Source organism: Epinephelus lanceolatus, chromosome 14, assembly GCF_041903045.1.
Source record: "Epinephelus lanceolatus isolate andai-2023 chromosome 14, ASM4190304v1, whole genome shotgun sequence".
NCBI classification, from domain to species: Eukaryota; Metazoa; Chordata; class Actinopteri; order Perciformes; family Serranidae; genus Epinephelus; species Epinephelus lanceolatus.
In genome coordinates this window covers 9944616-9969594 of record NC_135747.1, presented here as the reverse complement: position 1 = coordinate 9969594, position 24979 = coordinate 9944616, and the positions used below count along the sequence as shown (strand labels likewise).

The 24979-nt window shown below is 40.2% G+C and overlaps 1 protein-coding gene across 2 annotated transcripts in view; it reads right to left on the bottom strand.

The window, feature by feature from the left end:
* The window catches only part of tfpia (tissue factor pathway inhibitor a), a 68109-nt gene extending 43853 nt beyond the window's left edge, over positions 1–24256 (bottom strand). Inside the window, exon 1 of one of the 2 annotated variants that reach the window (XM_033618252.2) lies at positions 24077–24256. In XM_033618252.2, coding sequence (XP_033474143.1) covers positions 24077–24164 — 88 coding nt within the window. In that variant the 5' untranslated portion in view covers positions 24165–24256. The remainder of the gene's footprint in view (positions 1–24076) is intronic. The other variant, XM_033618251.2, reaches the window with a different exon arrangement.
* Positions 24257–24979: the final 723 nt, after the last annotated feature.

Below are 24979 nucleotides of genomic sequence, written 5' to 3'. Positions count from 1 at the left end.
TTTTCCACTGCAGCACAGTGGCGACCTCGCTTTTAAAAGAGAAGCAGAAGTTGCTCGGACTTCCAGAACATGGTAACATGATAAAAGCCAAAGATAATTACATGCAAAGGACTTTGTTGAAGTATTTGACTAATACAATATGCACGAAGAAGATGTGGAATTGTTTAAATTTGTTTTGTTCTAACTTGTTCTCCAGCTGAAATTGCTTATTTTGGTTAAGAAAAATGTATATAAGATGTAGTGGATACTGGATACTGTAGCTATGATGCAGGGCGACTGTACTGCATTTGCACTTCAAAGTATAGGTTAAGACCTTGGTTAAGTTCTAACTGTTAAAAATACTGTGTTTATGAGACACTAAAAAGAGTGAAGGTTTACAAAAATCCTGCTTTAATGAAAAAAAAAATGGGGACTTAAAGTTCTTTCAGTTTTGTTTTATAGGATGTGAATGTTTTAAAGCTGAATATCTCTTATGTTTGTTTCTGTATGATTGAAAGGTCATCAAGGGCTCTAAGTTAACTGATAAAAAAAGTGCACTTAAACATGAGAAATGTGAGACAGAAGAATACTGTTTTTCATTTAAATGCCTGATACCTGGAAGAGCCCATAAATAAAATGGTCAAATCATATTGTAGTTGTTTTTGTGAGGTGATGTAAATGATTGTGTTAGATGGGCATATGATATCGCATCAAATCGATCGCAGGCTCCTGAATTGAATCGAATTGAAATCGTATTGTGACAGACTTTGTGATATCGGCAAACACGGTATTGTCATCCAAACAAATGGATATAATATCGTATCGTGATGAAGCTGGTGATTTACACCCCTACTATGAATATTACTTCTATTGAAAGTAAGCTTCAGATAATGAATCATTCATTTGATCTAGCTCCAACAGACGAGAGCGTGAAAGAGAGAGAGTTATGGCACTCGGGGATTATGCCACATGGAGTACCGACACGACAAAATGTAATTCTGTTAAAACAATCCTCACAACTTGGAATAATTTTTACGAAAAACCCTTTTGATTCTTTTGATCTGAGGACCCTTACCGACTTGAGGTATATTAATAACTTACAGGGTAATTGAGGAGTTGACACATAATTTAAGGTAGCCAACAGCCCAGTTTTATACATCTGAAGAACTTCTACTAAAAAGACAGGCGTTTGTTTATCAGAATGTGTCGCCACACCGGGCTAGTAAAAGGAAGTAGGCGTTTAATCGGGACTAGGCCTTTAATTTCAATTTTACAGTAAACACATCTCTAAAAAAGTTTACCCTAAAATCAAAAATATATTTTTCCTCTTACCTGTAGTGCAGTTTATTAGTCTAGATTGATCTGGTGTGAGTTGCAGAGTGTTGGAGATATCAGCTGTAGAGATGTCTGCCTTCTCTCCAATGGCACTTGGCTTGTGTTTCATGTGGTAACTATAGCCCCTTTTACACTGCCAGATTTTCGGCAAATGTTGGGCCGTTTTGCAGGCGAGCTGCGAGCGTTTAGACACACAGAGCCAGATTGGCGAGTTGATCCGAGGTGCCCAATTTTACGCCTCGTAGGGTAGACATATTGGCGGAACCTTTTTGGTTTAAACAGAACGAGGCGGCCTTCCGCAATGGGAGGGGCTGTTAATGACTTGTGGGAGGAGCTGTTGATGACACTGCGACCCACTGGCGGTGGATAAACATATCCTTTTTATTCTGCTTTTAAAAGTTTCAACATGTTGTGAGGCACATTGGTTTCACTTCTGATATTGTGATAAGAGGATAGGTCAAATTAGATGATATATGAGAAGAGCAGAGCTCCTTTCACAACATTTAAATCAAGTCTGCAAATAAATTCTCAATCAACATGGCTACAAGGCTAATAACAGCAAAAAGATGTGGGTCAGCTCAATAATAGTGAACCTGAAAAAGAAGCTGTACAGAAATACTAGAAACAATAGCAATGACCCTGCAAATCATTTCAAATGCAACTCATTAAGGCAATAGACTTTGGCCTTTAAGCAGCCATAGAGAGATGACCTCATTCCTGCAGCGATCTTGCAAACAGGGAGAGCACTTCCTATGGCACTTCACATTGGGAGATCAAAGTGGGCTTCAAGCACCTTCCAAAGCACTTATTCAGCAGATCAAAGGAATCCCACTGAAACACGGACATGTTCGTGCCTCCAGGAGAAATCTGTTGCCATTTCTTCGAACAATAAAAGCTTTGAGAGCTCACATTGTGTGGTCGGGGAAACAGACTGGGGGCTACCCTGAAGGCTGAGTGAGTAGTGAACCTACTTGTGTTTGGGCAGCAACAGGCCTGGTCCTGTACAGCTCAGTACATAGAGCATAACACAAACTCTGCCAGGACTGGTGATTCGATTGTTGCTAGAAACACCCAAGTGGAAAAAATTTGCAGTCACGATGCAGTCACATGAAAGACCATGCAAGCCCACAGAACTCTGTGCAAGCCATTGCTGTATGCATTTGATGTGGTGTTGCTAAAAGATTGCAACCATGCTTTCCCCTGTTCTAACTAGTAGCGCTGCAGGGGAACCTTCTTAATTATCTGAAAGGCTTGTGAGACCAATGCATTTTTAATCAGAGCCTGTGTTGGTATAGCAGGTGTTGAGGGAGGAGGGATGAAATGGGCGAGTTAATTGTCACTCCACATCCCGATAGCTTTTGTAGACCCATTTGTCCCTGCCAAGCCAGATTTACCATTCATCTCAGTTTGCCTTTCCCCACCCACAATATCTGAAGGTGTTTTTGTCTTGCTCTTTCAAACAGACTACTGGACAGATAAACTACAAAAAAAATTAAACTTTCTGTCTGCCTTTTCATGGCTTTAACTCTCCTCCCTATATATAGCAGGTGTTTTTATCAACTGACTTTTCTCCAATGTCAGCTCACTGATGGAAATCTCCACACTCTCCCCCTGCAGTGGCATTATCTTTTTTCCTGGCAATATATAAGTTGAGCCCCTACCTGTTTCCCACTTGGTCTCGATAACAAAACAATAGTGGGAACCAGAAATCCTTCTCGCTTCACTGATTCTGCCAAATCCGTGCTCTGACATTTGCAAAGTCTGAGCGCTGCCGAACTGAACAATCCCACTCAATGCCAATTAGAGTCTGTCTCGGCTGGTTCTCGGCCAATCAATTGGACAAAGTGTGTTTCCTGGGTAGCACTCTGACGGTGGGTGTGTATGATTGGCTGTACTGCAGGTTAGTGACAGGCATCCTCAAACCCGGTCATGCCTTTGCAGGATATCAAGCGTGCATCTGCTGGAGCAAAATGGTGTCCGGCTATTTTTCAGTCCAGAAGGAGCATATGGCAAACAATGATGTGGGCATAAGTTTGCCATAAGTTGCACAAGCCTCTAGGGGAGAAAGTACCAAGGCACCATCTGCCAAACTGAAGAATTCCCAATTACAAAACACTGGGTAAATTATTCATCACACCACTCGCAATAACAACCACAAGATTCACAAGGATGGAGGTGTTGAAATCAGTGAAAATGTTGAAGGATGTAAAAATTTTAAAGCTTTTGATACAAAGAACAAATACAAATTTGAATGAGATTAGATTAACATTTCTAAACCTGCCTGAAGTGAAACAGAAGCTCATAACAACTGTGACTTAAATTAAAATAGCTCTAATGCAACATAAAATATAACCACATTTCAATCTCACACAATGGAAAAGTAGCAATCTGTGAGCAGCTGCTTATTTGTAAGCTAAAGGCTATTAAGATGGTACATTTCCGACATTTAATATCAGGATTTAATTTGAACTTTAACATCAGAAACGTGTTCTGTCAGCATATTATCATTTTTAAATAACAGATGTACTCTTTGTGGGTAAAAAATAATTAATGACATGTTTTGCAGTGTAGGCCAGATGAATGTATTATCACAATGCTGGTCCCAGACTGATTTTGAATGACACAAAAGAGAGCTATGAGGAACAGAGGAAAGAGGAGAGAGAAAAGCCACAATGGGATTCAGTCCCTGGCCAGGAAGGCTGTAAAGTAAATGGGGACAGAATTTTTAACAACTTCTTTAAACACATAGGCACACATAAACATCTCTGGCAGTTCCTGAAATGTTTCACTTGTGATATCTCACGAGGTCTATGAAGCTTCCCAGTGATAATTTCCTTGTGAGTATATTGGGATGTTAATCATAAAGAAGCAGCTGCTTGGTTTTCCTTGCCCTGCTTACGCACAAAATGATTCACTTGTTTCAGAACTTTAAACACGTAAGACTTAATTTAAGCTCCTTGTTAATTGAAACAGCTGAGTTTAGATCGTATACACTAAAGATGTGATGAAAATCACACTTGCTGATATCCAGCAAGTAATTACAGAATAAAATGGGGGAAAATCTGAACTGGCATGTTGCCTATCACACCATTTGTCTCACACGCAGCCCCGTGAAATAGGGGACCAGCCAAGCTTAAAGCTTTGCAGGTGGCTCACCTCCAGGTATCCTATCAGGGATCAGATGCAAAGGTTGGATCATACAGGTTTTCTTATCAGCCCACATGACCACAAAAGCAGTGGCGGGTAGAGTACTGAAAATCTATACACAAGTAAAAGTAACTCCCATCAAAAATAACCAAGTAAAAGTTAAAATTAGAAAACACAAACATTGTGTTTTGATTTTTATGTTAACAATACAGCTAAGTTAAATAAAAATAAGTTTTTATGTGTAGCATTTTGTGTCACATGCATATGGCATATGATGCAGATTTGGTGTAAAAGCCTATTCATGATTGACTGAAATAGGGAGGCAAAACAAGATTTTGCATAGTGCCCCAAAAAACTAGATGCAACACTGATGCAGCTGTCATGGGGAGACAAGCAGCACATTGCCAAGGATAAAATGTGATGGGGAGATTTCACTGCAACCTCGAGTCCCAGAGGGGATGAAGAGGCTTCAGTAAGTTAGTAAGTGGTAAAGTGATTCTTTTATTTGTTCACTCATTAACTGGTAAGGCTAATATTCACACCCGAAAGCTTATGTCATAACCAATTTCATTTTCATCGCAACATTGTAACGTTCCACTAGGCTACTGTGGTTTTAGAAAAATAAATTTTTCAAAAATCCATGATGCTTCAGGCCAAGTAAGGGGGCAACTTTGGCCGGGTGGCCTAGTTTGCATTTGGGGTGCTCTTTGCGTGCTCTCCCCCTACACTCAATCCTCACATTTAGAGCAGATTATTTGTAATGACAGCCCACAGGCTCTCCTAAGGTAATTTTTATTATTATGATATGTAAATCAACTGCTGTGTTCGTTATTATCAAAGTCGTTTTGTCTTATGACCTATCATTTGAGAGTTACACTCCTTGCTTCTGTCAGACAAACGCAAACAGTCATTACTCACCTATGAAGCGCTATCATAATCCAGACCGAATTACAGCTAACATAATTTCCATTTTGTCTCTCAGACACTGTCAAAGGTCCAGACAATCTAAATCCAGTAAAATATTAAGTCTAAACACATTACTACATCCATAGATATCCAAAACTGCATTTGAAGTTTTTTTGGAAGTCCGTGGAAATTGACCTTTTCTGTCGTTTAGGTATGAGAGAGCGTTGTTTCTTACCCAATATGTGTATGCAACCCAGTCAGAACAGAAGTTCAAACAAATTAATTTGCCATGTGGCAACCAGCCACATCTTCTGTGTATTTAATGTAAATAAATGTGACTTGCTGCTTATTATTTTAATTTCTACTGCTATAAGAGCCTGTTAGACAGTGAAGCCTGCGTGAAAATAATTGTAGAGGCAAAATCCTTATGGCAGTGTTCAAAGTAAAAGCATGTTCTGTCATTGTGAACCTGATATTATTTATTGTCCCCTTTGGGAGAAACTTGTATTGGGCCTCATGTAAGTGTAGATTATCTCTAATTAAAAGCCATGCAAGTAAATACACAACATTAACAAATTACAAACACAGTGAATGAGCCTATAAAGGCACACACACATATCTGCACACTACACAATCCACTCATCCCAAATACAAGTACATTCTCAAGTGGCATTAGAGACATTTTGCACAACCCCTGAGGCCAACAGCACATTATCTTTGCTCTAATGTAGCTTGACTTCCATTAGTATATGAACATTTATAGCAGCTTAGCTCAAGTGCAGGATCCCTGAATGTTTTACCAGGTGGTAAAAGCTAAGAATAAACCGCTCATACTACACAGTCCACGTTCTGCCACTCATAGCTATAGGTGTTTTGACCCACAAGGGACATAATGTTAGAAGGTGCAATGTTAGTGTTATTGGTCTTTGAATGAGGCACATCTGCCGGATAATCTCATTGCCTTCTTCAGGGTTTTATTTCATCACAAAACTTTATTGGAAACATGAATTTTGAAACATCCAAATTGTAGTCAATGCAGCACCGTGCAATACTGTGATATTGTGTTTTCTCATTGCAATATCATCAATTTAATATGAGCATATTCCCTGTCTACACTATTATACCCTTGTGATGTGTGGGAGCAGTGTTTTCAGACCGTGCTGTTTGCCATGAGACAACATTATTTGCTGCCAGAAAATCAGAAAAAGACTTTAGCAAGTCAATAATTCCCAGAGCAAAAGACCACACTGCAGGTTGCTGGACAACCACAGAGAACTTTGACAACATGAAAATAATAACCTGTTGTATTGCACATCACAAGTTGGCAATTTGCTATTTTGTCCAGCTTGAGTAGCCAAGCTAAAACTCATTTTTCTAAACGCATCTCTAATAGTCCACATACAATGAAGCTGCAATTTGTCAAACATTGAATGGACCTTCAAGGACTCTACAGGCTGCAGCCATGAATGAGTGTCTCTGCCTCCTCTCCTTTGATGTGGATGTGATTACGCAGCTGAATCAATGGGACGTGAGCACGTGGCTCATTCCCCATCTGTGCAAATGTCATCCTCGACTGATTGTACTGTAGATGCACTCTTGATTAGATGAGAGGATCGATACAGTGTTTTTTTTTCCCCTGCAATGCAGGTTATCATTCAGACAGTACAAATGAGGGGGGGGAGGGGGGGGATAATGTTTCCTCTACTGGCAATTGTCGATCTTCAACTGAAAGTTTTCATTTGAGAGCATGCTTTCAGAGCGGCATTAACCCTGCTGCTGCTGGGATGGGATCACATCTAAAGAGCAAAGTATTAGATATGAAATACACTCAGGGTTCAGCTTTCAGTGATTGTTTTTTCACCATCTTGTTCAAATCAGCAGCACATAGGCCTGTTTATCATGGTCATTGTGTTATTGTCATTATTGTAGATCTCAACAGAAAAGATCAGCAGAATTCACTGTAGCATGTCTGCAAATTCCTCTCAAATGTCACCAGTTTAACAAAGAATACATTATTACTTTTAACTAGGGATGCACCAATATGGGTTTTTTCAACCGATACCAATATCCGACAATTATCTGCTTCTCATGGCCAAAAACCGATACAATAACCAATAATTTCACATTTTTGTATTTTAAATGGAAGTGTATAACGGCCAGGTAACGATACAAATAATCTCTAACTGTAGCATTACATGGCTAGCGGTTATTAATAAATTTCAGTTCAGTTCAAATTAAAGTTCAGTCAAAGGCAGAACTAAAGGCAAACACACCGGCACACCCACACAGAAACAGTCAACAGCCCGTTCCCACCAAACACTTTCAGTATGGTACCTTTGGAACCAAAAATAGCCTTCAGACATGGTACCCAGACCCTAGCATTTCCACTGCAAACCATACCCTTAAATGTGGGCGGAGTTACTGTCACTCACTGCTCCAACCAGCCCTCACTGGATTTCCTCATTATCAGTGACACAGAGGGAAGTCTGCACCTCCTTTACCGCTCACAGAACGAGGCTGCATGCCAACATTTTCAGAACAAAATAAAACAGCCTGCAGTGAGAGTCTCTCTCCATGGGATATTCAGAAATAGCGGGTTTGTGCATTTATCCTTCTCAGGCAAGCTTAGGGGTTTAGTGTTGCCCTCAACTCAACCCTTTTTTTTTTTACTCAGTGTGAGGATTAGAATATATGCAGTGTGTTAGGTACCCCAACAGAGGGGGTACCAAAAATGGTAATGGTACAGAACGGTTCCATTATTCTCTATATACAGACTCCACATTCAGTGAATGTGAAGAGCCCTGATTTCCGGTTGTAGGCTGTTTGTATTACGTGTGATATTGACCAATCACGTTTGAGCCGGCTGCAGTTGTTGCCAGGTTAAACAGTCTGTGCAGTGAACTAACGAGGCGGAACATAATTGGCATCACTGCAAACTCTGAATCCATCACAATGGTTCAGCATATTTACTTATATATAAACGGAAGTCGGAAACGGAAATTCACCTCCTCCGCCCAAATCAAACCGGAATGCCAAAAAAATCGGGGGTCTGCCCCCAGAGGCTGCATTCGCCGACTGCTGGAAGTCAGACGCCGAATACAGCCGATGGGTTCCGAGAATGCGGTTCCATTGGTACCATCCACAACTTTTTGCAGTGGAAATGGAAAAAAGCGTACCGAACTGAACGGTACCATACTGTACTGCTCAGTGGAAAAGGGGCTAATGTGTCCGTGGCAAGCTTACTGTAAGATAGCTGTAAGCACAGACTGTAAGAATAATGGAAATAGCTACTCTGACATCACCCTTTGGTTTGTTGACCTTTGTTTGTCCGTGTAGCGAGGGATGACTTCAACCTGAGGATGCTATCCACACACAGCCTGTCACTCAAAGTGGCCTCGCCCTTAATTATGCATACCTTTAAGCCTCAATAACATGTAAATGGTAGGTTGCATAAAAATTCACCCCCAAGCAGTTGTCATGAGACCAAAACCCATTTTTTGCACCAGGTTGTAAACATGTTAATTTCTGCTGTAAAGTTGGACATTTGTACCTGGGAGTCTATGGGGCATGGCTCGCTTTTGGAGACAGCCTCAAGTGGCCATTAGAGGAACTGCTTTTTTAGCACTCCTGTTTTGGCTTCATTTTTCAGACCCAGAGGTTGCAGCTTGGCTGTAAGCTAGCTCAATGCCCAGGTACAATTAATGCATAGGCTGTTTGAAGTGAACAAACAATTTAGCCATATTCGTGCAAATGATGCAAGGCACATTTTCCTGCTTCCTGTCTGAACACACCTGAAAAGTTTACAGCCATACTAGTGGCTCTGCAAGGCTGAAATTTAAATTTTGACCTAATGAAACGACATGAACAGTCATTGAATTGAGTTATAACAATTTTTCGAGTAGTAGTAGGTAGTAAGAATGTCTGAACCAAACATGGCAATCCATCCAATAGTTGTGCCATAGGTGCAAACCTCATTGTAGTGCTAGATGAAAAGCCAAGGGATCACCACAGTTATTAGGATACATCCTCTAGGAGCCGTGAATGTCTCTATGTCACTGTGAGTGTATTTCTCAGACACAAAAGATAGCAGACACAGTGGAACATCTACATTCTATTATTTGGGATATTTCAATATTTTAGTATCTTAGAAACCTAAATATGCCCATACCCTGTTATCATTCCTCCCTTTTTTAATCTGAGTATGTAGTCGCACATCTCAGTAAGCAATTTCAAGTAGTACATTTTTAATAATAAAATGTTGAGTTTATTTATTTTTTTATTTATAATTCTCAGACTCTCAGAGTTTACACTACCCATATAAACATTAAGTCTTACAATTATATATATAACCATGCTTGAATCATCAGTCTGCTGCACTATTTTTATATATAAATGCTGGAAAACAGTGAAAGAAAGAACTTGTTGACATGGTTTGCATTTTTCCTGTTATCTTTTGCTTTGTCGAATCTTGTTTATCAATCTGAAGGTCCTGTTGTGCTGCAGATACTATCACCCTAATAACGGCAAGATAGCTGAAAGGATTTAGTGAATAAAGCATGGCGTGCTGGGAGAGAATTGTGCAACCTGTTTTAATTTTGAAGGACTTGCATTGAACCTGACACAGCTCTGAGCCTGCATGTTCTCAGAGTTTAAAATTGTATGGCTGACAGTAAACAAAGGCAGATCAAACACATTATCCCCACAGCCCTGACAGCAGATACCTCCATCTTTCAGTCTTTAATTAATTCAACCTTAACTACACTTATTTTGAGGAGCTTTGGATTGCAAAAGTGACGTAATCTCAACTAAAATGACAACCAACACCAAGTAGTTATAAAGAACACGCACATCGTCCACCCCGCGTTGCCTGAACTGGCACAGCATGAAGACAAAGTGATCACTCTTTCATCAGGTATTTTCTTTGAGTGCTACCTCAACAAGTTCAGACTTAGTTCACCTCTTTCTCTGATACCTTTTGTACACTCTACTGACATTAGGTGCTACGGTTGAGTGCCAAGCTTACAATCAGTCTCCTCACCTTCTCATGACAAGAGGTAGTTTTTTCTGCCATATGATATCAAGACAGATTGGCTGAATTTTTGTGGCTGCCCTGCTACAATTTGCTTTTTTGCCAACCTTGAAGTTTGCTTTGTAATTCCTTACACTTGCAAAACATATTTAAAATACACAATGGCACAAGCAATTGGGCACCATGAACTATCTCAGGCCATATGTCCATTTACATTGTTGACATCTGTACATTCCTCGTTTCCTATTGACTTACAATAACCATTATCTCCCACAAGTTCAGTATCCTGTAAGATGCATCACTTCCTGAAACTCTCCCTTAAATAAAGCTTACAATTATCGTCAGTACGACTCATACAGGAAACACTAGCGTAGCCTTATCCATCTGCAGATGGCCAGCTGCAAAAACTTTCCAGGCTAAGAAAAAGATATCACTATCTTTGTAAACAAACCAAAGAGAGTGAGTCACGAAGACATGGGATAAAACTACCTCCCTAATTAGTGTCCTTGTTGGTGTCATTCACCCCCTGTGCAACACACGGAATATTCATCCTATTACGTGTCAACATTTGAGAGATTAAAGCTTCCTGTAAGCTACAGAGAGACACTAATAATGTATCCCCAGCTGCAGACTCCTTTGTCCACGCAATGCTCTGACAGATACAACACACTGTGCACACAGACAGATGAAGACACATTTGAACAAAAGGCTTACTTTTGTCTGTTTTTGCCCCTGGAGTAATTAAGTAACATCCCCGAAACAAGAAAGTACACAAGTTACACAAGCACCACATGAGCTGAATTTAACCAACCACCACAACCACAGTGGTTAAAGTATTCTGAAAGTAAGACCCATGAAATAGCAGCAAGTCTTCCTTTACATTAGTCTGATCTTTACATACAGCATTCCCATCAGTGTAATTCAAAGCATTAAACATTATCCACAGTATCAAGACCAATCAACTGCCGTCCAATCTAGACCAGCCTTGTCTGAAAGATCAAATGTGAGTTAAAAATTTTGAACATAACTACAATGCTTTAATCAGACCAATCTAGATTAAGACTGGTTTATTCTATCAAAATGCATCATCCTTCCAACTCAAACCTGACTTAAAAAAAAGGACAGAATTTAATTACTTTCCAACACAAGCCGGTGCCATGTCATAATTCCGACATCCCACTATTCCGAAAATTACCCACTGTTCCGAAATCTCAATGTTTTGACATCCCATTGTCCGACCATATTAAACCCATTGTTCTGAAGTCCTGTTGTTCCGAAATCTCAATGTTGTAATGCAAAAAGTTGAAAAAGCAAGCAGCAAGGGAAAGCAGCAAGAGACCGTGTTGTTTACTGTTGCCATGATGACAACGGTCGCCCTGTTTTGAGGAAGTAGAAACGATGTTGAAAGTTATAATTTTAACCCAAACCATGATCTTTTCCTAACCTTAACCAAGTAGTTCTTTTGCCTAAACCTAACCAGACGGGACTTCAGAACAATGGGTTTAATATGGTCGGAACAATGGGATGTCGAAACATTGAGATTTCGGAACAATGGGTCATTTTCGGAACAATGGGATGTCAGAATAATGGGATGTCGGAATTATGAGCAGACCCCCACAGTTCACGGGCTCCTAGGGGGAAGCCCCTAGGAGCCGGTGTTTGGACGCATGTGAAACCAAGTGAACTTAGAGGCATTTTAAGGTACATTGTCACCATGTTTCTTTTCCTAAAACTAACCACAGTAACTTAATGTTAGGTATGTTGCGTCATTCATAGGATATCATACAAACTGAGGATACATTGCTACAGTTTCTTTCATAACTGATATTTCAATTTTTATAGTTCAATCAATTTGGTTTCTTTTAATAATCAATAAATGGATAAGTATTTTACGTGTCAGAAAAATATCAAATATCCATCCAGAATCCAAGGTAGTCTTCATTACACCCGCCCAGGGACTGTAATTTAGCCAAGATGGATAAACTGCCACCTTTACAGAAATGTCTGTTAATGTGCAATGTCAATGTGACTTTAAACCGTTTAAATAAAATATATGAATTAATGTCTTGTTTTGACCAATAGTCAAAGATCCAGATATACAGTACAGGCCAAAAGTTTGGACACACCTTCTCATTCAATGCGTTTTCTTTATTTTCATGACTATTTACATTATAGATTCTCACTGAAGGCATCAAAACTGTGAATAAACACATGTGGAGTTATGTACTTAACAAAAAAAGGTGAAATAACTGAAAACATGTTTTATATTCTAGTTTCTTCAAAATAGCCACCCTTTGCTCTGATTACTGCTTTGCACACTCTTGGCATTCTCTCCATGAGCTTCAAGAGTTAGTCACCTGAAATGGTTTTCCAACAGTCTTGAAGGAGTTCCCAGAGGTGTTTAGCACTTGTTGGCCCTTTTGCCTTCACTCTGCGGTCCAGCTCACCCCAAACCATCTCGATTGGGTTCAGGTCCGGTGACTGTGGAGGCCAGGTCATCTGCCGCAGCACTCCCTCACTCTCCTTCTTGGTCAAATAGCCCTTACACAGCCTGGAGGTGTGTTTGGGGTCATTGTCCTGTTGAAAAATAAATGATCGTCCAACTAAACGCAAACCGGATGGGATGGCATGTCGCTGCAGGATGCTGTGGTAGCCATGCTGGTTCAGTGTGCCTTCACTTTTGAATAAATCCCCAACAGTGTCACCACCAAAACACCCCCACACCATCACACCTCCTCCTCCATGCTTCACAGTGGGAACCAGGCATGTGGAATCCATCCGTTCACCTTTTCTGCGTCTCACAAAGACACGGCGGTTGGAACCAAAGATCTCAAATTTGGACTCATCAGACCAAAGCACAGATTTCCACTGGTCTAATGTCCATTCCTTGTGTTTCTTGGCCCAAACAAATCTCTTCTGCTTGTTGCCTCTCCTTAGCAGTGGTTTCCTAGCAGCTATTTGACCATGAAGGCCTGATTGGCGCAGTCTCCTCTTAACAGTTGTTCTAGAGATGGGTCTGCTGCTAGAACTCTGTGTGGCATTCATCTGGTCTCTGATCTGAGCTGCTGTTAACTTGCGATTTCTGAGGCTGGTGACTCGGATGAACTTATCCTCAGAAGCAGAGGTGACTCTTGGTCTTCCTTTCCTGGGTCGGTCCTCATGTGTGCCAGTTTCGTTGTAGCGCTTGATGGTTTTTGTGACTCCACTTGGGGACACATTTAAAGTTTTTGCAATTTTCCGGACTGACTGACCTTCATTTCTTAAAGTAATGATGGCCACTCGTTTTTCTTTAGTTAGCTGATTGGTTCTTGCCATAATATGAATTTTAACAGTTGTCCAATAGGGCTGTCGGCTGTGTATTAACCTGACTTCTGCACAACACAACTGATGGTCCCAACCCCATTGATAAAGCAAGAAATTCCACTAATTAACCCTGATAAGGCACACCTGTGAAGTGGAAACCATTTCAGGTGACTACCTCTTGAAGCTCATGGAGAGAATGCCAAGAGTGTGCAAAGCAGTAATCAGAGCAAAGGGTGGCTATTTTGAAGAAACTAGAATATAAAACATGTTTTCAGTTATTTCACCTTTTTTTGTTAAGTACATAACTCCACATGTGTTCATTCATAGTTTTGATGCCTTCAGTGAGAATCTACAATGTAAATAGTCATGAAAATAAAGAAAACGCATTGAATGAGAAGGTGTGTCCAAACTTTTGGCCTGTACTGTATTCAAATTAAAATGAAACAATATAGCGAAGCTGGAACCACAGAGTGTTGGCAGGTTGACTTGATTAATTATGATTCATCAATTATCAACAATGTTGCTGATTAAGCTTTTGCTGATAGACTTGATTAATCAGCTAATTGTTTCAGCCCTAATGACATGAGCTGTTTATCACATTACGTTCACATCATGTTACGTTACCTAGCACCTGGCACAATAGCATAAAATCATGAGTAAGGTGGCAAATATTTCTCGTTTTGGAGTGATCTAACAAGTGTTTTATAAAGGGAACATTCAGTAATTGAAGAGTAAAGGAGTTTTGGAGACACAGCATGAGTCTGTTCGAAAACCTGCCATGAGTAATTTCCTATTTTAGGCTGTGAATTACACTCTAGGTCACTAAAATACCAACATTTCAGTACAGAGTACATGGCATGAGTGTAGAAGCTATGGAAATGCTGAATGTTTCTACCTGACTCTGTCCATGCAGATAAATGGTAACCTACTGTTTTGGTATTTTTTGCAGCCCCATGATTCCAACACTAACATTACATCTTTGAGCTCATTTGTATCCAATTGGTCTGGTTTATCATGATCAGCCGATTGCCCGCGAGCTGTCCTATCTTCTTCTGCCACTGAGCAAATAAGATGGCAGAGAGATTTCTCGGTTGTCGGTTTGGGAAATGAGTCTGCTCTCAAACTGCCCTCAGTTCTGAGGCACCCCTGCTGTAGCTGCGAAAGAAAAAGCTAACTTAACCATTTTGTCAAGTTAGCGGAGAAATGACCAAGGAGACAGTATCCTCTCTCTATATATAGAGGCGAGGAAGTATCCTTTGCCAATTTCTACAGGCGTCAGTACACAGGACACACAGATTAACCTGTGGCCCATGCTCCTCCGAGTGCATTTGTCATCTCCACCGCTGTGTCAGCCTCGAAAGGACAGGCATTTCTTCACCATATTGCAACATAGTCAGCCTTTATCTGGAAGTAGGATACTAGATTTATAGGTATGATGCTCTGAAACAATTTCCTCAGCACAAAGTCTTCTATGCATCTATGTTCTACATATGATAAATCACATGTTGAAATGCTACAGTCTTACAGTCTATTATTTCTTTGTTTTCATTACACCACTCACACCCAGAAAATACAGTCAACTAGCACTCTAAACTAGCAGCCCTGCTGTCATGTTATACAACAAGGTCTCCTTTAATTTATTTTCTGCAGCAGATGATTTAGCAGGACTTTTGAACTCTACAGTCTGTATCACGCTATAGTTGTTTCACACAAACAAAATCCCAAATTGTTCCCAATCATTTAGATTACATAGCGTGAGTGTCAGAATGAGTCCATGGCGCCCACTCAGCTGTGGGACATCCATATTCAGGTGTGCATTCATATACAGTATCAGTGCATATGTTATATATCAACTCAATGGGAAAAGATGCTACAATCGTTGAGACAGTGTGAGGAAAAGACAGAGACTACAAACACATGAAAAGCAGACAACCACTGTATGAGCTGAAGGTGTTACCTTAAGCAGAATTCAACCCTTTGCCTCTGAGAAGTGATGCTGTGTTGGTAGCAAGCTGGGAATATCAAGACTCGGCCACAAGCTCAGTGGGATTCAATCAAGTCTGTTTTTCCATTTTGAAACAACATCCTATAGTGAGATTCTTGGTGATGTACAAGGCAGTTATGATCAGGATGGTGAGAAAATGCTTGACAGAGATTGAAAGCCTCTTTGAGGGCTGTTGTTTATGGGCACAACATGTGCTTTGTTCCAGCAAAGATTACATATGTCTTGGTGTTATTATGACTCACCCATCTTATTTTCACCACTGGCCATTTGTATTTAATCCATGCAGCCTACTACAGCACAGAAAGCAGGCGTGACAAAACAGATGTTCTTAGACTATTTAGCGTTATGACAGAAATAAGCTATATACTACGTCCCAGCCTTCAAGGGGTTAAATGCAGTTGCCCTTTGGATCAAGTCCAAGTCACGTCTAAGGTCTATAGAAGGCAAGTCCAAGTCATATCAAGTAGATCAATGGCAAGTCCAAGTTCTGTATCAAGTCTTTAGAGGGCAGGTTCAAATAAAGTCTCAAGTCTTTTGAGGTGAAAGTCCAAATCATGCCTCAGGTTTTAAAAGTGAAAGTTAACTCATGTCTCAACTCTTAGGAAGCAAAAATTCAAGTCAAGTCTCAGGTCTTCGGAGGTGAAAGTCCAAATCATGCCTCAGGTCTTTTGAGGTAAAAGTCCAAATTAAGTCTCAGGTCGTTAGAAGTGAAAGTTAACTCATGTCTCAACTCTTAGGAAGCAATAGTTCATGTCATGTCTCAGGTCTTTTGAAGTGGCAGTCCAAGACATGCCTCAGGTCTTTAGTGGCAAAAGTCCAAGTCATTTCTCAGGTCATTAAAGGGAAAGATCAAGTCATGTTTCAAGTATTAAGAGACCAATGTCGAAGTCATGTTCAGGTCTAAGTCATAAATCAAGTCTTTGAGGTGAAAGTCAATTTCATATATCACAGGCAAAAGTTCAAGTGATGTCTCAAGTCTTTAGAGACAAAAGTCCAAGTCATGTATCAGGTCTTGGAGGTGAAAGTCCAAATCATGTATCAAGTCTTAAAGGGCCAGTGTTTAATATTTGGCATGGTTTATTGTCAATCTGAATCTGAATCTGAATATTCTACCCATTAATATGTTTATACAAGTGTATATTCGCTATAAAATAAAATTGGTTTGGTTTTCGTAGCCTTATAATTACGCTGTTATATACATATATATATATATATATATATATATATATATATATATAGCAAGGGCCTTGCTTTAGAGAGGTTGCCATCTTGCACCGCCATGTATGTAAGGCAGCCCAAGCGGACAATCCAGCCAGCCAGAGAACGCGTTTCGCGTGTATAAATGAACCAATGAAGACAGCGGAAGGAAGGAAGAAAGAAGGAGGAGGAAACAGCAGAGAGTGTTAGTAGTTCATCGATAGAGAGTAAGTTTTTTTAGTTATAAAGTTTGCGAATGGACCACACTTACCACGCAACAGGAGAGAATGAACCCGAACCTTCATCTACGAGGAAAAGAAGACACAACTTCACTCCTTGTGATGCACTCTCTGCAGCACTTTTCCTCCTGATGATATATCTCCCCAGCGATGGCAGCAGTAGCACCGAATCCCATTCTGTGCATTCAGCCTCTCTTCTCGCCCGCTCAGCATCAAACACATGGAGTTCCTCATCTGTATGCTCCGGCTCAAACAGGTATGGCTCTGGGTCTGTGTCCACTACAAGAAACTCTTCAAAATCACGTTCAAAGTCGTCCATTCCAGCTACTATAGTCCGGAGATATCGCTAGGCTAAATAAACAGCTGAGCTCTGTTTACCGGCTACGCTGTCAGTGTGCGGGTTGGAGATTGGTGGAGCAGAGAGGGGAGGGGGGTCCCCACTTAGAATGGTAAACGAGTATGTGTGTAAAGTTATGAAGTGTGTCTGTTACGCTAGAAGAGTCAGAGTTTGGGACGGAGTGTTTTACCCCCTGGAGTGTTACCGGAGTTTCTGGAGTGCTCAAATAAACGGGCCTTTTTCCCGAACGCTCCTCTCGTCTCCTGCTCGTGAGGGATTCATTACAATATCGTAACATGGCTTAGATTTCTAAATAAACATTCACCTCGTCGCTAGATAGACCTACTCCTGAAAAACTCGTGCGCAAGGCTTTTTGTCCCTACGAGGCCACCGTCACTTACCCGACGGGAGGGGTGAGCGAGTGAGCCCTGCAATCTAGAATTTGACCACTGGTGTCACTGTTTTCAACCCATTTTACACACTGGCCCTTTAAGAGATGAAAGTCCAGGTTATCTCTCAAGTCTTAAGAGGCAAAAGTTCAAGTCGTGTTAATTATTTGAGGTGAAAGTCTAAGTCATGTGTCAAGTCTTTGAGGTGAAAGTCCAAGTCATCTCTCAAGTCATCAGAGGCAAAAGTCCTAGTCATGTTCTAGGTCTTTAGAGGGCAAGTTCAAGTAAAGTCTCAAGTCTTTAGAGGTCAAGTTCAAATGGAGTCTCTGGTCTTCTGAATTGAACGTCAAATCAATGTCTCAGGTCTTAAGAGGTGACAATCCAACCTATGTCTCAAGTCTTCAGAGGGCAAGTTCAAGTCAAGACTCGAGTCTTTTGAGGAGAAAGACCAAGCCAAGTCTCAGGTCTTTAGATCTGAAGTTCAAGTCAAGGCTCAAATCTTTAAAGGTAGGGTCTGGAGGATTTTCCAGTTGCTGTTTGTAAACACACATTCAAATTTGGCCCCTCCTATCAGGCTCAACTCTCCCGGTGTACGGAGCCCGGAGGTACGGAAGAAGGCTTCACAGAAGAGGTTCAGGCAAGGCTCACGCTGGTGCACGCTCGGACACGCTCGGACACGCACGGGCACAGTACCTGCGCTCTCTCATTGGCTGGGGAAATCTCCGCCCAGAAGTGGTCCGAGCTCACAAAAACATCAGAATACAGTTAAAGGGCAGGAGCTCTGCAAACAGAGTCACCACCACACATGAGTAGAAGCCCATAGGTGATGATTAAGCAGGATTTCATTTGTATATGTCTGTATTGTGTTTTGTTTGAAAATCCTCCAGATCCTACCTTTAAGACACAACTTGTGAGTCAAAGATAAAGTTTTTGTCCAGTCTATTAATGCATCATATAGTAATTACAATAGCATTAGCTCTAGTAGTGAAAAAATAACCATAACCGCAAATCAAGCTTCACTGGCAGCTCTTGTGAACATAGTTTAACAGTTGACAGCTGACCTTTAGTTTGTCTACCTTATTCAAGACTACACCTATGAACAAATTGACAGTACTAGTTTAATTCATTTCAGATCTTACGGCCATAACACGCATTTTTTTATGTTCAAACAACTTGGTATTCACTGTGTTATTAATTAGTATGAATATTTTTACAGTGTGCTGTGTAGTGCTGCCCATTCTGCAATTTGGATTTGGAGTTGCTGCTACAACTGCAAGCATGCACTAGGTTACAAAGACTCATCCCTATTGTGTTATTAATTATTCATGACAGTTTGGAAGAGCTCCAAAAGATACAGCTCCACATTCAGTAGTATTTTCAATATTTATGGGTCACAAAGTCACGTCTCCTTATTCTATTACCTTCAAGTCTCAAATCAAGTCGAGTCTCACAGCAGTCCTCATTTTGCAACTCAAGTCCGACTCATGCTCAAGTCTCAAGTCTACCTCTGTAATTGCACGTAATCACTAGGGTGGATTAGTTGGGGACAACAAAGACTGCAGTAGTCAGTCATAAAAAAAAACAACTGAGGAATAATTAAATGAATTGCCACAACAAACAGAAATATAAATTAAACTGGCAAAGTGACTCAACAAATGTCACGCACTGAAGGCAAAGACTGAACTCAAATAGAAAACGGGAGTGGGTATGTACGTGTACAAACAGAAAACACAGAAAAGTGAATTGCATCATTCAGAGAAAACTTCATACTGTTTGATTCATTAATAGTCTGTATTATTATGCCGGTGTCGCCCCTAGAAAGAGCTGCTGCTTTTCCTGCTGTGAAATTCCTTCAGGTAAGATTCATGTTGAGACAAAGCAGACATTTTCTCATTAAAAAAAACTAAAGGCTGGCATGCTGGTAAGTGCAGAAAACATTAGGTAACACTTAATTGGCAAGGTAGAGAAGTGTCTACACTTTCCAGTTATAGGTGTGTTCATCTAATGGACTCAAAATAGTTTTTAGTGACAGTTTAGGCGAGCACTTTTCTGAAGTCTACTCCTTATTGCAAACGCTAATTAAGATGGCACATGCTGCACAGTTTCCTTTCCGTCTATGGCCTGAGGCTCCCTAATAAAAGGACCACTTCAAACAGCAAGTGAGCATCTAATTAAATTTCTCCACAAATTAATGAGACACAATGTTTACTCCTCCATGAGACGATTAGTGAAGCTACTAAGACCATGCAGCAGTGATACTGATGTTTAGTTTCAAAGGGGCCCAGAGAGTCCCTTACTGTTTCACCTCTCAAGAGCGCCTAAATGATATGCAAATAGAAAAAGCTAATGTTCCCCTATGAACAAAACCCTGAGCTAGTAGCTCAGATCGCCTCTATGTATTTACCTATGGCTTGCATTATCATCTCTGATGGATGCTAACTATAATTGCCAAATGGTAATGCCTTTTTACAGTAATGCCTGGAGGCTCAGTTTTTGTTTTGGAATATTAAAACAGCATACTGTATTTGTCCTTATGTGCTTTAAGGTCAAAAATCTAAACGTGTGTTGTTTGCAAATGTTAACCATCAATAAATGTCAGCTGATGGCTTGTGGGAAACTGGAGCCCCTTACATGCAAACTATGTTCAACGCTTACTTAAGGAAAGACGACAGGAATACTCAACCTTCGAAAGAATAAAGACTGAAAACACTTGAATTCATATATGTTTTGATAAGATGCAAATATTACGCAAAACATGCGTAATATTTGCATGTTTTGCGTAATATTTGCATCTTATTACGCAAAACATGCGATGCCTGCTCTTACATCACAATAGCGTTATGCCTTAGTACAACTCAATATTTACCATTACTTCAAGGTAACATAAAAACAAATCTACCTTCACTTTGCTGTTTTGTCTAAGGAGAAGAACACCCTTTCAAGTTGTCTTTCTGATGGAAACTTAACTGTAGCTCAATTGTCTAATGGATGGGAAAATATGTAACAACAATCAAGTGGATGCTAATTTTATCATGATCAGATTTTGAGGAAGTTGGTGAGTGGGCATGCCTATCAAAAATCAGTGTAGTACTTTAAGATAAAGTAGATCAAACCAAACTCTGATCTTTCTTTATTTCAATCATTTACTTTTATGTGGGGCTGTAACTAATGACGATTTTTCGGTAGAGCTAGACCAATAAATCAGTCAGGCAGATATATCAGCTGATATTAGCTCATTTGGTATCAGTGGAAAATGTTGGCTGAGAAAATTACAGCGATGCCACATAGGTTTGAGGTAATTTAGAAACAGTGTCTTCACTGCATACTACATAGTGCACTGACAGATATTTTGGTCAAAATTTTAAAAAAATATATCAAAATAGATTAAATTCTTATGTATGATTTTTTTAAACAAATATTGATATGAGTGTCAGCCTAACAAATCCAGTTTTGATCCAGCTATAATTTTCATGATGTATTTGTTCTTAAGATTAACTTAATCATTTATCAAAATTCAGAATTAAGTAAGTCTACTTTAATAAGGCAACTAAGTTAAAATCTACTGACACTGGAAACCTAGCACCACAGCACAACTGTGTAAATGATGATGATGTTAAAGGACATCCAATAACTTTTTAAAATGTCATTTTGACTAAACAAAAGTCCTGATTATTGGTCCTGAATGCACTTCTAACAACATACAGCCCCTGCTCAGCCTCCTCAGTCCTAACAAAACATCAGCCCCCAAAAATCTGGGTGTTATTTTTGACAATGACTTAAGCAAAGATACAAGGAAAATAGTCCAGTCATGCTGCTATCAGTTAATATCTTATAAATTAGATCAAATCTTTTACTCAGTAACAGAGAAAATTATGCTTTAATATTCTCCTGCCTCAATTATTATTGTGTTTTATTTATTTGCCTTCACTGTCTTGGTTTCCAAACTCTTTCAGATGTTACTTTTCAGCATCATCAGTCTCAGCCCACCGGCTTAGGTCTAACAATGATTAGCCTCTGGGCAATAGCCAATATTTTAGGGGCTGTGGTGTAGCCGGATAACAGATACCCAGGCTAAGACTTCCTCTTCTATGTGCCAGCCATTGTTTACACAACAGCACAGCCTCTGGGTAATCTCTGTTAAATACATCTCCATATTAATGTAGATACATTTTTTAAAAAAGCTAATACAAAGTTGAATCATCACCAGACAATGGCTAATGGGTTTCAAGACTTCATTTCAGCCCGTGTGTTCCATCTCTAGTGCTCTCCATATGGTCTGTTTGCCTGCATTCAACCAAATGTGTTTGGTCAATACTACTCAGACGTCACATATAAGGCTTGGCATGGTCTAATAGTATTCCAGGACTAGTGGTTGGTTTGTGAGACTCTCCACTGAAATATCACAAAACTGTCATATGTGTCTGCAGTAGGGACACACGATAATATCAGCACGTCATCAATATCAGCCAATATCGGCTTTAAAATGAAATATCTATCAGCCAACATGCTTATTCTTATTTCGCACAATGAATGAATATTACATTCATTTAAAGTATTATATTTCATGTCTCCATCTGCTGGTGGGCCTTTATGATAAGAGTCTGTATGCATAAGATGATGTTAATTCCACTACAGAAGAGACTTGATGATCACTAAAACTAGCTGGGGAAAAAAGTGAATATATCAATATCGGTATCAGTTATCAGTCAAATCGGTTGTTACATATCGGCATATTGAAAAATCCAATATCACGCATCCGTAGTCTGCAGTGTGCACTGTTCCTGATGAGATCTTTAAAACAGCAGAATACATACACAATGTACAGCAAGTGGGAAAAAACAGCGGAGTTAAAAGGGGCCCACAGCTCAATTTTTGCCCCAAGGCCAAATAGAAGGTTAATCCGGCCCTGGCTAAGATGACCAAAATGTAACTAAGCATGAAGTGCTGTCCAAACTGTTAGTTCTTAATGCACCTTTAAAAAGAACCACAAGTAGGGGGGGTGCATATGAATATAGGAAAAGGCCTTGACATTGGGGACAAAGTGTGAATATTATATGAACAGGAATTGTATATCTTGCATTTACTTTCAAAATTTTCTAAATAAATGTCACATTTTCTCTCTATAAGAGGATTCTCAGCTTTCATGCTTCGCTGTAAATTCTGTTCATAGACTGTAAATGTACTATCCATACAGGGAAATGATGCATAAAGCCAGCTGTATGTCAGCGAGAGATAAGAAAAAGCAGACACTGACATTAAAAGCATACAGTGTCAGCCAAGTTCATCACCAAACCTCTCAACTGCCTTCAGCTACTATCTCAAGACCTACCACACTGGAATGACCTCTCTAGACTTTCCTCTTAACTGCATAGCTTTCATTAGTGAAGTCAGGCCAGTTCAGTATTTGCTCTCAGGAATGGAAGAGTAGCAGAGGAGTATTACAGTTTCTCACCCACTTTGGACCAGACCTGCCTACACTCAGACCTTTCTCAGCTTGTTGAGTATCTGACATCCAATCCCAACAGCCTCATTACCGCCTGCAAGGCTGTTGTTGCGACATGACAGGACAGGAGGAGTGCCAGGCGGTTCAGGTGTGGGTCGTGGCTAGAGAACTGCTGTCAGAGTGGACTTTAGCCCTGCCTGACGCCACAACTCTCCCCTCACTATTAGAGACTTAAAAGGCCCAGAGCACAACAAACTCTGTAGTGCGTCAGCTGCGGTTTGATATGGAGCAGGATTTAAGTGAAAGCACTGGTTAGAATTTGGATCTTGCGTTGTTGTTGTGTGGGGCATTGCACATTAAGATCAATAATTTCTTGAGCCGAACTGATACAGTAGTCCATTTTACAAGCGTAAGCCAATTTACCGAGTCAGTTTAAGGGCGCACATTTTCCGTTTGAAAATAACTTTACGCTTTACTGTTGAAAGCCAAATATCACAGCAAGAAATATGGATTTTAGAGCGACGAAAACACAAACCACAAGTAAACACATAATGCAAAGCCCAAACATGAATATACTAGAGCCAGGACATAATATAACACTGTGGATAAGTACGAACTACAGACTCGGCTCCACTTTACGCACGACTTTAGCCACGAAAACTTTCCCTTGCGCTGTCGTACACCAGCACAGACTGACTGAAAAAACGATTAAATATAATTAATATCATCTGCACATACAAATAGTTTTTATTCATAATCGTTCTTACCTTCTCCGTGTCTTCTGCAAGACCCAAAACGGGCGACGGTGTAGAGCGAAACGGCGCACAGAATCCACCACTTGTTGTACGGAGCCATGCTGCTGAACGGGTTGACTGGTCCGCGCTGAATGTAAAGTTAAGAGGAAAACTTCATCAAGTTGTAGGGCTGAAGTTGTGAGTGTGAGCGTGGGTGCGTACTTCCGTTTGATAACACCGTGACTGTCTGTAGGCTCTGTGAAATTGGAATTCCCAATAATTTCCTGGAGGGATATTCAAGAAAATAAAATATTACCCTTGACTCATAACGTTTACTGAGAACTTCAATGGAAACTAATCAAGACATATTTTATTATTTATAGTAAGTTATCATATTACCCACCTTTATTTTGTATCTTTTTTTTGCCATATAAGGCGTATGACGTAAATGCTTTAATAATAAAGGGGTTGTGGACAACGTGTAGGCTACAATGGCATCTCAGCAGAAAGCTTGATCCTGCCATTTAGCACGCACACAAGCTCTCTCTTTCTCTCTCACACACACAGCCTTTTGTGAGCTGATGAACTGTAGCAAGCCAAGCCCCCACGTTGCACCTTTTCAACCATCTCACAGTGATGAGAATTTCTCATCTGCAGCCCATTACCCAGACTTAGCTGTCTGTATCATTCAGGAAATCCGTACCTGAGTTATGGCCTATGGAGAGGTTTTGAACTCCCTTTCAGCTCCTCCAGGCCTCTGCTAGTGACACATACTGTAATTGAGCTTCAAGCTGGTACACATACGCTAAAAAATTGTAGCCTGTCAGCCCCTTTGTGTCCCATACTTTAATAACTTGAATGATTTCATTACACTTGGTTAAATACCACACAGCAATGTTCAATAACACACCATGCTGAGTACAAATGGCTGCACTG